At 40.4% G+C, this 15,410-nt stretch overlaps 1 protein-coding gene across 1 annotated transcript in view; it reads left to right on the top strand.

Moving 5' to 3' along the window:
- B3GLCT (beta 3-glucosyltransferase) overlaps window positions 1–15,410 on the top strand; it is a 107,694-nt gene that overhangs the window by 74,976 nt on the left and 17,308 nt on the right. The window contains exons 11-13 of the mRNA XM_061170930.1: window positions 4,873–4,986; window positions 7,093–7,192; window positions 13,692–13,811. Of these exons, the coding sequence (XP_061026913.1) occupies window positions 4,873–4,986; window positions 7,093–7,192; window positions 13,692–13,811 (334 nt within the window). The remainder of the gene's footprint in view (window positions 1–4,872; window positions 4,987–7,092; window positions 7,193–13,691; window positions 13,812–15,410) is intronic.

The following is a 15,410-nucleotide window of genomic DNA, read 5'->3' as shown; positions in this document are numbered from 1 at the left end:
GACAAGCCATTTTTAAACTTGGACCTGTTTGTTTGAAAAGATAGTCTAGGCAGCAGGATTTTAGGGGCTCTGATGTCCATTTTGCTTGATGGAAGTGAAACCTGCAGGATTTTAGGGGCTCTGATGTCCATTTTGCTTAATGGAAGTGAAACCTGCCCAGGCCAGTGGGCTCTGCTCCTCGTTTTGGAAATCTAGTCCAGTCACCAGTTGGCCCAGAGAATTATCCAGTAATCGTTTTAGTTTCAGTGACAACGCCACAGTAGCTGCTTCTGACTGCTAATCTTTTTTTACATTTTCTGGTGTGTTTTTCACATGTATCCTATCATCTGATTTCATGTTGACAGTTCCTTGCGATGTGGTCATTATTTTTATTCACTTGATATCATAGAGAAAGCTGCCTATGGGTTGAGACACAAATAGCCCGGCATCTTGTAGACTGAGCAGGGGAGCTGGGGCTCAGGGTTTCTGGCTCCAGATCCCCAATTCTTTCTGCCACAGAGAGCTGTGCTGCACTCTCTGTGGATGTATTGTAAATCTAATGCTTGATAAACAGTATTTGATAGCTGTGTTGATGCTCTGCTGTGCTCAGGGTCAGTTTTGACGTGGCCAGAAGCTGTGGCAGGAGGCTTTTTATTTTCAGTAGGAGGGGATCGCCAGGAATTCAAACCCTCAGATGATTTAAAATATACATTGAGCTGGGAATTCAGATTCCCATCTTGTCCTCGCCTATTACTGCTCTAGTCAAGCAGAATACGCGAACTGGGGGGTTTTGTTTTCTTTTTTCTTTCTGTATGCACTCTGGTAGAAACACCTGAAGTTACAAAAACCAAATGACAGTGAAGGAAGAAATAAACACAGACAAGACTGTATTTATCTGTGAGCAGTTGAGAGCCGGCTGCACAGTCAGTGACTTCTCCGGAGGCAGGCTCTCACTGTGTGTGCGCTGCCCTGGGTTCCGAGTGTAGGTGGACCCTAGCCATGGCCCCTACTCCCGGCTTCTCCAGGGATGAGGGTGAGGGATGGAACATTCTGTTTAAGGCTGTAGTCAAGGCAAGGGAACATATACATTGAACTCATTTTTCATACTCTTTTGGAAAAATTGATAATAAAGCCAAGTTCCAAAATTAGAAAAAATGATTTTACATCTTGTAATTTTTTTTTTGCCCAACAGTGAAACAAGTGTTTAGATAACTGCTTGTGTCTTGATTCTGATTTAGATGAAATAAAGCAACTTAGGACACAGTTAGCAAAAATATACGCTATGTTTTGGCTTAAGAAAGAAATACATATTGACAGCATTGGAACAGCAGTGCTGGCTGACATGCAAGCAGTTGGTAGGGTTTTAAAGAAACTTTGAAGGTATTACATAAAGTGATGAACTGCCACAGCATGTGAAGTTATGTTTAAGCAAGGAAAAGATCTCTGGAGTTTAACGTTCCTCCTGATCACTTCCTCTTGGGTTATATGTTTTTCCTTGTGTGACGTGAGCTGTCAGTGAATGTTACGAATTTTCTCTGTGTCCTTCTGCCACGTGGTTCCCACGCGGGTCTCAAATACCTCGTGGCAGCCACCGTTTCTGTTCGCGGTGGATTGTGAGGTGTTTCTCCTCCTGCGGTCTCCCTCTTATTAAAGAGGTTAAATTGCCATTTGCTCAGCCTTTAGTTCCTTTTCACAGCTTCCAGAGCTCCTAAAAATAAACACTTTACTCCTTTCAGAATAAAAAAAACCCTGTTTGCTCTCTTCACTGTAGTGATCTTCCCTCTAGGTCTGAACACACTTACTCTGAAGAGTGCGTGGTAGCCGTGTTCCCTCTGGTAGGTACCATGGCGCAGTCTGCTCATTGAAAACATGAGGGTTTGAATGAAAATGCAGCCAGCTAGCAGGCCACACCCTGTGTTAGATGAAGTGAGTGCATGAATTATTAAGGAGAGTTTGGTTCTCCCCTGGCTGCTGTGCAGATGAAGATGGGCCAGACTGCCCTGAACTGCTGTGTTAGGTCAGCCAGGAGGGGGGCTCTTCCGTCTTCCAGATGCCTCATCTCTAAACCCAGGAATCAGAGCACACGCTTGGTGCTGTCGCTAAGTCTCTCCCTGAGAAGAGAAGAGAAACCAGGGCTTTACTTTGTGGTCATACTGAGACAAAAGGTCCGTTTGTTAATTGAAAACAGCAGACTCCTTAAATCAAAATGATCATGCACAATTGATTGTGTGGTAGATTTTGTACAGGGCTCAAGCGTCAGTTCATTTTCACTTGTAGTCACTTTTGCACGTCAGTTCACTGGGAGTAAAAGTGTGTTCTGGGCCTCGTAGGGAGATGCATCTCCTGCTTCCAGGCTTTAAAGCCACGTGGAAGACTTACGCCATCTGGGCAGAGGGTTTTTTTAAATAGTACAGTTTTTACTTTGCCCCAATTTTAAATTATCTTGTGGCAAACATTCTGGAAAGAGGCATTCACTATTGTTTTATTATGTGGGAGAAAGTATGCTTCTCTGTATTGAAAATGAGATAGATCACATAACTATATTGAAGTATTTTCTCCAAGTTTAATATCTTTAGGAATCTAGTGCCTCAATACAATATGAAATATATTATAAATAACAGAATGAATTCAATTTAGGATTTAAACAGTGACAATAAAATAGACCAATATTTTTAAAGTTTTAAGTAATTGTGAATCAACACTGGTTGCAAATAGTCTTCACCTGCTGTTGTAGGAGACAGCCTTACTTTACAAATGCACAGGTGTTACAGTGATCAGGGGACAGATGATACACTGCTGGATGCTTTTGGTGTTAGGGTCTCAGAACACGTTACTGTGTTGAAATGGTTTGTCTATTGTCAAATGATTGGTAATGGTGGTACCAGTCTTGTACCAAAGGATGAGTCGTTTATAAGAATAAAACCTTCCTTTAAACTAGTTCCAAAAAGAGCCCTTGGCCTTCTGTTGGAATTCTGACAAAACCCAGTCCTCAGTCTGCTATTTATTGAGCACCTACTATGTCCCCGGCCCTGTGCGGGGTGTTGGGCACTGAGTCTAACAGTAATTCTTAACTTTAGTGACATTTCTGTTTCATCTGTTTCAAACAAAAACTGGAAGCAAGTAGTTAGGTGTAGTGAAGAGCTAACTCACACTTGATTTTGATTTTAACTTCATTCAAATTAGAGAATTGAGAAGAAATGCCTGTGCTGTTTATTAAAGCTCTTAGAGCAAACAGAATCTGAAGGCTAAAGGCTGAGGAAAGTGCAAGCAGAATTTGCAGGACCCCGGTGCTGGGACCCAGGGAAATTCTTGGCCTTTCCTCACAGCTTCTTCCCGTTATGCAGTGGAGGACATTTTACCCAAGAGTGCGACCACTAGCGGCTGCAGGCTGCGGGGAGCCTTGTCTGGGTAAGTCCTGCTTATTATATGCAAAGCAAACTGCCACTGCAGGGCCAAGGTTGATTTTTGTTGTGCTGGAATTTGGACAGAGTAAGGATTTCTTTTCTTTTTTCTTTTTTTCCCCCCCTCAGCGACCTTATCTATTATTTACTGCATCTTTGTCCATTCTGGTATGGAGAAGTCTTTATATCTGCCTTTTTATGATTGCAGAAAAATTGCATTTTAATGTATAAAAATAATACTTAGTGGCTTAAAGTACGCAATTTGGAGATGACTATAGCAAATGTCCAGAACTCATCGGTCTTTTTCTTTTTTAAAAGCTGGTCAATAATGGCACTATAAAATGGTGCACTTTTGTATTTTCTACATAAGGGCTGTCTGAGTTTCTCTCCCAGTTTGCTGACTGACATAGCTAGACACTTAAATTTGGCATTGCATGGGTAGTTTTTGCATATCATTTATTTTTATTTAGATTGGGAAAAAGGGAAAGATAAGTGATCTGATAAAGTCTCAAAATATTAACTGAAGATTTGGTTCATCAGAGTTGAGATTCTTAAATCAACAGAATATAAAATCTAGATATGATGATCTTTTCTATTAAAATAACAACAGAAACCCCTTCTTAAAATTTAGAGATGCAGATAGTAACTTAAAAAAAGTACAGAAGAAAATAATTACTGGGATAGTTGGTCAAGTGAATTAATATCAAACAGTGATCAAGCAGATTTCTGTATGTCAGGTGTGGAGACACAGCTACCTTTGAGCATCTTGCCCTAAAATGCAGAAAACCAGGAGAGTTTTCTGCTGTTCGTGTTCACTGTATTAAAATAATTTATCTGTTCATGATAGAGTTTTAGAATCTGCAACGGTTCTCAATCTTATTTTTCCACATTTTCCGACAGTGCAGCTCAGTAACATCAGCCATCATATGCAGTGATTCTCAGGGGTAGGGTCATGCCCTTTATAGGGTTGGGTGGTCCTGTTAGAATCTTCGGGCAGAGATATGCGTAGTTTGAAAAGGTCCCCCCTCCACTGTGAGGGAGGCAAGTTTACATCTCAGCTACAACCACATACAATATTCCAATCCTTAGGAGTAATTATATTTCCCCCCCTCAAAAGCATTTAAAAAGTCCAGTTGTGAATTTTAAATGAAGCAGCCTATTGGGAAAAGAGAAAAATAATTAAAATTAAAATTAATGTAAACACAACAGTATAATTAGACTAGAAAATTTGTCCTTATATGGAGGCAGTGTATTTATCACCAGCAATGAGAAGTGCTCGGCTCTAGAGTATATGTGAAAATGCCTCAAGAAGAGGATTTTATTCCCGTGCTGTTGGCATTTCTCAGGGTAGAAAGCAAGCTCTTAGTCTTGAGACACCTGAAGAAGAACAAGTAATGCTTCCCTTCCTTTATAGGTGGTTATCCCGCCGCTTTGAGATTCCAGGCTTCCTAGATGCCTGTGCCAGTGACGGTCCCCTCTCTCATTTTTTCAGTCCCCATCGTAAAGCAGACTTGGGCGGGGCAGGCAGGTCACATCGAATACTACAGCGATTACGCAGACAGTTCCGTTCCGACGGTGGATCTGGGAATTCCGAATACAGAGAGAGGTGAGTCCTTAGTTCTGATGACTCTTATTCAAAAATGTCCATTCTGGGGAATTCCCTGGCGGTCCAGCGGTTAGGACTCTGCGCTTTCACTGCCGTGGCCCGGGTTCAATCCCTAGTTGGGGAACTAAGATCCGGCAAGCCGTGTGGCGACCCACCATCCCACCACCAAAAAAAAAAAGCAAAATGTCCACTCTGTAAATATAGTAAATTAGGACAAAAATGAAATATTTTATAAATAGTATAATTTTTGCCACGTGTAAGTTTCTTTCTTTCCTTCCCTCACATCTTTACCCATGGATGTGGACGGATTCTTGCAGTTTAAGTGCTGCTTTTAGTGCTAACAAAGGTTACAAGTTTTCAGTCGGTCATACTGATATGATTGACGCACATGACAATTATGCATATGACAGTTATGATAGAGTTTAATAATAGATTTCTTTGTACCTTCATAGTTCACTGTGGCCATAATGGGGTGTCCAGAGTTAATTTATCACCTTCCCATACAAAGCATCTCCTCATTTAATTTTAGCCATTTATCCAGCCAGGACTGTTACCCAACTGCTGCACGCCAGCCATTGGTAGATACTGAGGGAAGCAGGAATGAAGCTGACAGTTTCCATCCTCCTGAAGCTTATGGTCTGTTATGGTCTAGGACGCATTTTGCTTCTACTTCTGAGTAGCACTTAACCACATTCTACATGGGCTATATGTAGTATAAGCTCATATATGTATCCATATATATTAATATTTTAATTAGTAAATTGTTGGAAGTATACCTGCTTTTCTCTTCAGATTGCAGGCTTTCTAATTCAAAACATTTTTTATTTCAAAAAAATGGAAGTAGAAATTTGGCCACCTCACCTTCAGATGCTCTTTGTTCATCTTAATTTTTATCCAGTGTTCCTGCCATGTTTTTTCTTTAGTTTTCTGGTTTCTCCAAACCCTTTTATGAAAAAAAAAAAAAGAGTAAGTTGATTATCTTGTTCTATAGAGTAATTTATCTTGATTATTTTATGGTAGCGTTGCTCATAATGCCTTGATTGATAAAAGTACAGTGTAGATCAGATATGTCATTCCTGTAGTTATCGATTATTCTGACAAGGTTAGTAAACATATCACTAAGTCTGTCTGTTTTGGAAAAATGATTTTTGTTTGAATTTTCTTTTTTTTTTTTTTGTTTCTGCTTATCTTGCTTTTTAGACTTTGACTATAATAATCATTTATTTGTTGATGCATTCCTTACTTGATTTCTTAATTTATTTTTAGTCTGACCTTATTATTGCTCATATTTATATTCTACTTTATCCAAAAGGAATTTGAGGTGGCTTTCAAAAATACATACCATAATGGTTAAAAATAAAGAGATCAAGAATAAGGAAAATAAAGGTTAAATCAAGTGGTTTGTTCTCTATTGTGTCACCAAATACTTTGTTGAAAAGAGGGGCTTATTCTTTTTTATCGTCTTGAGTTCTCTTCTCAAGCATTTCATTGCTACCCTGGCCCCAGCATTTTCCATTAAAGCTTCGATATCTGTTGGCATCTAAGGGACTGTGCCTCTGTCTTACTCAGTACTGTATCTTTAGTGCACATCCGAGAACTGGCCACCATGTCTGGCATATTAGAAACCTAATAGCAAATATTTACAAAATAAATAATTGAAGGTGTAATATTGTACTTTTGCACCATTGTTTCCCTAAGGTTGTGATGCTTGAGGTTCTAATATTTCCCTTCAGAATAAGTGGATCTAAGGAAAGATGCCAGGCTCCTGTAATTTCTTCGAGGCTTACAACTTTCTTGTATGTCTGGCGTGAAGATACTAGTCCTACCTATACTTGACCTTGTGTAATTCCCCTCACCTCTCTAGGTCTTCAGTCCCTCATGTGCGAAATGAATGACTTTGACTTCATGATCTCTAATGTTCTTCCTGGTTCACTATGTCTATGGAAATTAGAAAAGGATAATTTTTAAAATTTCAAATTCTTAAGGTGCATGTCAGTGTTTACACTTTTACTTACAACACTTTAAAACTAAAATAATGTTTCCAAATGAATTATATATATTTTAAGGAAAATAATGCATTGTAAGTTTTCTTCTCACCTTTCCTAGGTCATTGTGGAAAGACATTTGCCATTTTGGAAAGATTTTTGAATCACAGCTATGACAAAATAGCATGGTTAGTCATTGTGGATGATGACACATTAATAAGGTAAGGAGTCATTCCTGTCCTAAGGTGGCTTTAAATTCTACATATATTCATAGTCAGAAACTGTGATGGGTACTTCTGCTACCGGCCAAGATGGAGTAACAGGGACTGGATTTACCCTCCCATCTGAAGCAACCCCCCAAAAAGGACACAATATATGAAATAAGTGTTTTTAAGACACTGATATTAGGCAACAAATGACAGTCATCCATGAGACACATGAAGCAAATGAGGTGAGTCCTATGACTGCCCCAGCTAAGTGTCGTAGAGAGTTTCCACGTCGCTGCTCAGGGAGGGGAACCCAGGTGGAATCCAGCTGAGCCCTTGAGTTGAACTGATGATGCTGAGAGTCTGGGGAGACTAAGGCCGTTAGAGTTTGCAGGATAGAGCACTGGAAAGGAGAGAGCTGCACAGGAAGAGAACGCTGCACATCTGTGGAGGCGCCCCTTAAGTATGCAGTAGAGTTTAGTCAGTGCATATGTATGAGGAAACTCCTGGAGGCTGGAGAAAGAACCAACCAGAGTGATTAGAGGGAGTGGTGCCCACCACTCTCAGAGGGCTGAGTATGGTACCTCTTCCCACCAGCCAGACTGGAAAACCCTTGATTCACAGGTATTGGGTAGAGTTTGTAGAAGGGTCTTGCTTTAATAGTGGGAAATAGCTAACCCTAGACTAAGCAGTGCTTTGGTCATGCCTAACAAATACTAAAGCAAGACCCCCAAAGACCAAACTGTTTCTAAGTAACTGGCCTGCATCCAAGAACAAAGCTCAAGAATATTTATAGAAACACAAAACATCTAGCACCCAACAAAGTAAAATTCACAATGTCTGTGTTTGAAACGGAGGAAACAATGAAATCTAACACATGTATAATTGGAGTCCCTGATGGACGAAAATCAAAAGAACAGAAATAATATGTAAATTACCAGAAATAAAAGAAGACCTTAATTTATATCTTGAAAGGGCCTAGTAGGTCCCAGGGAAAACTGACCTGGGCTCATCAGCTTCTTCACATATCCTAGTAAAACTGTTAGATTTTGATCATAAAGTCCTCTGAGTCTCTAGGCAAAATGATGCAATAATCTAAAGATCAAGAAGATTAGACTGGTGTCAGACTTCTCAAAATAACATAAGAAATATGGTAACAGTGGAGGAACATTTTCAACAAAGAAATTGTGACTCACGGATTTTATATGCAGTTAAGATGTTCTATTGAGGCTACAGAAAAGGTTCTCAGTGTACATAAACTCAGGGAATAGTGTACACACATGCCCTTCCTAAGGAATATATTGATATTAGGGAAAGAAGTTCATGCAACTAAGATGAAATCTGGGTAAAATGACTGATGGTGAGCATTTCATGTATTTAACTGTAGAACTAAAAGCACAGCAGGGATGGGGACATGGGTGAATAACAGTGTGTAAATGTTATATGTTCTGACAAAGTAGAAAGTTTGCAACTTCAAAAAAAAAAGGAAGGAAAAGGGACAATAGGATAAGATCATGGCCTGTTGTACAGGTAATGGATGGAATTCAAAGGATACCGATGTAAAACTGACAGACCAAGTAAGAAAAAAAGCATGATAAGACATGAAAAGTTAAATAGAAGATAAATACCAGAAAAAGAAAACTTTCTAATATCCAGAATGTTAGTAGATAAAGAAACACAGTACATATAGTATAATATGTATAATAATTCAAACCTAAAATAATTTTAGTGTGGAAATCAAACATCAGTCATATCACAAAATGTGAGTGGGTTTAACTCCCCTAATAAAAGAACAAACTTTTCACATTGGCTCATAAAACAAACCCCAACTCTATGCTTTATATGAAAGATACATAATCATTCAAAAAGTCTAACAGTAAAGGGATGGATAAGGTTTGCCAAGCCAATGGGAACAATAAAGATAAAAAATTCAATTCCCAACTCAAGTTAGGAAAAGAATCACAAAGTCAACCCCCCAAAAACAAGGAAGAAAATAATAATGAAGATAAATGCAGAAATAATGAGGTAGGGGTCAAAAAAGCAGAGGATCAAACTAATGAACCAAAATTTTGGTTCCTTTAAAAAAAGAAAAAGAAATCAAATTGTATTGAGTGATTTCCAGAAGATACCATTACATGGAAAAAGCCAAGTGCACAAGAATGTATTTAGTTTGCTTCCCTGTATGGAAGAAAGAAGGGGAAATAAAACATACCCATGTAGACTTACCTGTACAAAAGACAAATGGACAGATAAGCCAGAAAACCATGAAGTAGTTTCCAAACAGGGGTGGATGGGAGGATCGGGTAGATGTAGTGGGGGGGTGTGTGTGACCCTTTGCTGAGTTTATCTCTTAGTTTAGTTTTGACTTTGGGAAGCATGCTAATATTTTACCTATTGAAAAATAAAATAAATCTGTAAGGATGAGAAAAATCAACAAGGATGAGGAGAAAGCTGAAACAAATGAACCCAACTGCATTTCAAGTGAAAACATAATCACACTAAAGGGAAAGTATAACTAATGCAAATACTGTTGAAGACAGGATTTAGAGACACACCTTCAGTCAGGGGTGGGAGGAGGGGGGGATGTCAGACAACTCCTGAGTTTTCAGTCGCCGTGTGGGTGAAGCAGCTCTGAAGGTATTTTAGGTACACTGTAGGGCTGAGTAGGTGAGTAAGTGGTAACAGTGTTGGTTGGGAACCGTGGTGCTCACTGTGGGAGGAGATGGGATGGGCCAGGTCAAGGAAGAGGCCTAAGGTAGGGCTGGAAGATTGGGAGTGGAGAAATCTGCAAGAATTCATAATTTCTGTGAGACTCATGATTTCTAAAGTGTGTGTGTGTGTGTGTGTGTGCACGCCCACACAAATACATCTTCCTAGTTCTTCCCACCAAAGAAGACCAGAAGCAAAGATACCCCAGTAGCCCTGAGCAACTAATGACCAGAACTAATATTGCTACTTTCCTACTAAAAGGAACCAGTCTCAGAGAAATCACTGAGTTTAAGGCTGAGGCAAGGAAGATACAAGAAGATATTTGGAACATTCTTTTTTATACCAGAGAGTAAGGAAGTGCTTAGAAAAAAAAAAGAAAGAGAAGTGCATGTCCAGAGGACACAGAAGTGAGCTTGGAAAGGTTCTCTTTGGCAGAATCTGGGACAAGAGCATCAGTATGATTAAGGACGATAATGGATTATCAACCATTAAAATTAGGAATCAGGGAGTTCATGCTTATGATAAAGAAAGAAATAAAGTAAGTAAATGAGGCAGATCAGGCACCATAACAAAATATCACCGACTGGGTGGCTTAAACAACACAAATTTATTTCTCACAGTTTTGGAGGCTGGAGAAGTCAAAGATCAAGGTGCTGGCATGGGAGGTTTCTGAGGCATCTTCTCCTGGTGTGTGCTCACGTGACCTCTTCTTTGTGTGCCATGGAGAGAGTGCTCTCTGTTGTCTCTTCTTATAAAGACACTAAATCTGTCACGGCAGGGTCCTACCATTATGACCTCATTTAACCTTAATTACCTCCTTATAGACCCCATCTCCAAATACAGTCACATCCCAGATTAAGGCTTCAATATATGAATATTTTGGTTGGGGGCATAATTCAGTCCGTAACAGGCGGGCTCTAGCTAGCAGGATAACGAGGAGTTCTGACTGATAAATGTGGAGTGATGATGGAACTGGAAAAGTCATCTCTTTGTAACCATCATAGTAAAGATGGATTCAGGCAAGAATCATTAACGGATGCTAAACTCGGGGTGAATTTTGATGAGGACCAGGATATTTGCTGGTTGTTAAAGTGTCTGCCTGGAGACTGAGAAATAGCAAAGGGAAAATTCTAAGTGTCCAGGGGAGACACAGGCAGCGCCGTGTGATCAAAATAGATACTCCCATTGGAGGACAGGTGGACACCACATGCCAGACAACATCACTTATATAATACTGCACCTGGGAATGCGTAACCTTGCCTTTATTATGAGGAAACATCAGACGAACCCAAGATGAGGATCAATCTATTAAAAAGGGGGGTGTGTGGGCATTTATTATTTTAAAATACCAATGTCATGAAAGACAAAAAGCTAAGAACTGTTCCAGATTAAAGGACAATAAAGTGAATAATAAATAAATGCAGTAAAGGATCCTGGGCTCCATCCTGTATTGGAGGGAAAAATTGCTATAAAGAATGTTATTGGGTCAGTCGATAAAATTGGAAAATGGGTGTTAGCTTAGATACAAGCGCTGTGTCACTGTTCATAGTTCTGGATTATAATTAAGGCTGCTGTGAACCTTTGTGTACATGTCTTTGTATAGTCATCTGCTTTCATTTATCTTGGCGAAATACTGAGGAGCAGAATGGTTGGGACATATAATAGGTGTGTTAACTTTTTAAGAAACTTATTGTGTCAGTGGTAGAGTTTCTGAGGTGGCTAACTTTCACTGTTCTGAGAATACACACATTGATGTGTTTGGGGGGAAGGGGCATAATACAGATATGTGTGTGTGTGTGTGTGTATATAGAGAGAGAGAGAAATTGAGTGAGAATGATAAAACACTAAAATGTATTAATACAATTTTGATTGCACTTGAACATTTCCATACTGTTTCTATTCATTTCTGTGCCTCAGGTTGCCTGAAATGGTAACAGATTGTTAAATGAAGTTCTTTTCCTGGTTCGGTAGCCAATTCCCTTGGATTGAACTTGGAGATCTGCCTGCTTTAGCCACATTTCCAGTTTTTACCAAATATGAAGTATGTAATAGTTGTTGTCAGGCTCAGTTTATGCTTCTTCAGCTTTAATATGATCTTGCAAATACGGAAACGGTTAATGTTACTAGGAAAAGAAACCCAGATGAGATGTTAAATCCTAGTTATTTTAACCTCAGAAATTGAGGGTTTATGGTTTAATTGATAATTTTACAATATGCAGGAAGAAGGGAAATACTTCTCATTTCTTCACGCATTTGCTAGAAGGGGCTTTGAGCTTTTAGGGAGCTTTTTACCAAGCAAAGGCTGTGATTTCCTTAGAGATCTTTGTCTCTCCATGACCTAATGGTGATTTACTAGGTGTCCACACCCTTCCTTGCTTTCCCCTGCAGAGGTATTTATTAGATGACTTCCTGAATACTGATTCCAAACTAGGAGCCTAGAATGTTTAACTTCTGTGTCAAAAATAGGGTAGTTTTCAAACACTTTCTGGCCACTTAGAAACTGTCAACATTATCAGAGCCCTTGACCTTTAGGCAGATATAAACCTGATCAGTCAACTTGCAGACTCTGAGCACCGCACTTGTAAGAGATTTTTTTTCATACATCAAACTTGTTTTCTCTTTCAGCGTCAGCTTTATTAGCTGGGTGTAAGATGCATAAGCACAGATGGAAAAGACGGCCCTTCCTGTACCTCTCACAGACAGGAAAAATGAGACTCCAGAGCAGCAGTGTTCTAGATGTGAATGTTGCTCTTGAGAAAAGAATTCACGATTAATAATTGAGAGAGATGCTTGATAGATCGAGCTCTTAGAGATGCATGATGCTCATGAATCACAGGCTTGAGAAACACTGACATTTACTTCACGCATAAAAAATACTTAATCCAAAGTCGGCCATGGAAAAACTTTTTTCAAGGCACGCTGATTAATATCATGAGGGAAGCTAGGATTTGGTGTGTATGACCTGAAAAGCTCTAAATTAGAAGAAACAGTAGAAGGACTTTACAAGGCATTTGTAAGTGACAGAAGTTCTTAAAACATGGGAAAACTAGCCTTTCTTAACATCAACCTTTGTCTCCACTTAAAAAAAAATATTTATAGATTTTATTTTCCTATGAAATCTTTTTTTCTCATCCTTACAGCAGCCATAGTTGCTGGCATCCTTCTGAGCAGCTCATGGATATTCTCAAGGCCCTTTGCAAGACACACGACAAAGAAGCATAGGGGCCAGAGGTATAAACAAATAGACACAAAAGAGCGTAGATTAGGGAAGCCGCATTTGAGAGCGTAAGCACAGTGGTGCATCGTAACCTGAAGGTTTCCTGGAAAGCTTTGCTGCTCACACATTCTCTTCCCTACCTGCTGGCTGCCTGCCTGCCTGCCTGACAGGGACCTCATCTGTACTTCAAAAGTTCTTTTAGCCATGAAGAATTTTTTAAAATACCAAGTCCACCTGAAAAGGTGTGATGATCAGCTCACGCTCAGTGGGGAGCAGGACCGGTAGAAGTGAGCTAGGACATCCTCCACCCTGCCCACCCGAACAAGGCAGCCACGCCCGCCAGGGGCTTTGCTAAAACCGGAGAGGGGGCCCTTGTTTCTCAGTTTCTCTCCTATTTCCAGTAATGCACAGTGTTCAGTTTGTTTTTTCTTTTTTAAAAAAATCTTCTGTCTCTTGAATTTCATCTCTAAATGACTTCCATGTAGTATTGCATAATATGACCAGTGGGCTGTAAGAACCATGAAATATTTACTGTGAAAACACATTTGAATTAAGTGATTATTGCTTCTGTTCCCTTGGGAATCTTAGCATCTCCAGGCTCCAGCACCTACTGAGCTGTTACGATGCCAGTGAACCCGTGTTTCTGGGAGAGCGTTACGGCTACGGCCTGGGCACCGGCGGCTACAGCTACGTCACAGGAGGAGGAGGGTAATTATGGCTTTCTGCAGATACGCACAACGTTACACTTCCGTTTCCGGGATGCAGAGATGGGTCTGTGGCCGTGGGATCTGTGCTGATACGCAGGTGCTCTGTCAGTGGGAGCTGCTACTGTAATAGGAAAGTGAACATTAACAAGAACCCACAGTGAAGAATATTTTACTCCTTGAAGAGACAGTATATAAATGTATGTCAGGGAACTTGGTAGAAATGTCCCTTTAGTCGTGAGTGCTTCTAGGCAGCCAGTTAGTTTTGATAGTCTAAATGCAAAAAATTTTGGATATAGATTTTAATTTCAGAAAATAAGTCATTAGACTTTTTAATTACCCGGTGCTTATAAATCACATTTGGGAAAAGAGTGGTATAGAAGTTTAGACTTAAGCAATTAAGTGATATTTGTGTGGGATTTATAGGGTTTAAATAACAGTTAAAAATCAGTGCTTTTAAATAAGCATCTGCCTAATCTCTTATGGGGAAAGATTTTTGATTTGATTTATGTAAGTAAATCAATTGAGCAGTTAGTCTGTTCTATTATTTCTATAGTCTTTGCTATTGGGGTATTTGGGGAGAATCTTGTTATCCACTATAGTCATTTAAATTTATTCAGCAGGTTTTTGTTGAATGTCCAGTATGTGCTGGGCACCATTCTAGGCACTGGATTATAGACTTCTGAAGGCTAGGACTTTATATTCTTACTTTGGGATCTCCTAGATGAGAACCATTCCTGCTGCAGGACTACTACTGCAGGGTCATATTCCAGGTGTCCTGGTTTGCTCTGGCCCATTCAGTGGTGACTGCAACATGGTTATGGAGGTGGCCCTTTCCTAGTGATGACCAGGCCTGGGCAGGAGTACTGGTCTTTGTTGATCCATTGCTAATGTTGATCCTCCATTAGCCATAGGAGACAGAGGTCCACAGAGGCCTTTGAGAAGACACTAAAGCGTAAAGCCAAGGCGTATCGAGCTCATCCTCATTAAAAAAAAAGGTTCCAGCTCTTTGCAGGCTTATGGTGATGCATTAGTTTCCTGGGTGAGGTGCTGGTGCCCATTAAGCCAGAGCTTCCCCCTTTTATAAAGGGCCCTGTTCTTGGTACCGGGGGTTATGTATTTTGTAGCAGGAAGGTGTTAATACTTCGAACCCGGAAGGAACCACCACAGCCTCCTGGTCTCCCTGCCCTTCGTCCTCCTCCGCTCCGTGCTGTCCTCTGCGCCGCAGTCACACAGACTCCCCGAAAGCACCTGGTCCTCTCGCTCCCCTGCTCGGGGGCCTGCGCTGCCTTCCCATTGATTGTAGTGCGAACTCTTTCCTACTCTTGTCATCTGACTAGGAGATAATCGTTCAGATTTCAACCAGAGTCGCATTGATCTGGATCAGGCCTCAATTTTAACCACCTCTTGTTGGCCTAATTCCCAGCCTCCCGGGTGCTCCTGAGGCGGTGGAGCTAAAGTCTCTAGCGGGTCTCTCCTTCCGCCTTCCCGCCCCCAGACCCACTTTGCCCACTTGCTGCTCCCCTGGGAAGGGGTCCTCCCTGGAAGCACCCAGGCTTCCTGTCATCCATCTCTTCAACAGTTCCATAGGTTAATGTGAGTT

The sequence above is a fragment of the Eubalaena glacialis genome, chromosome 16, assembly GCF_028564815.1.
Source record: "Eubalaena glacialis isolate mEubGla1 chromosome 16, mEubGla1.1.hap2.+ XY, whole genome shotgun sequence".
In the NCBI taxonomy this organism is placed as follows: Eukaryota; Metazoa; Chordata; class Mammalia; order Artiodactyla; family Balaenidae; genus Eubalaena; species Eubalaena glacialis.
The sequence above is the reverse complement of the archived record's forward strand: the minus strand, read 5'-3'. Positions and strand labels throughout refer to the sequence as shown.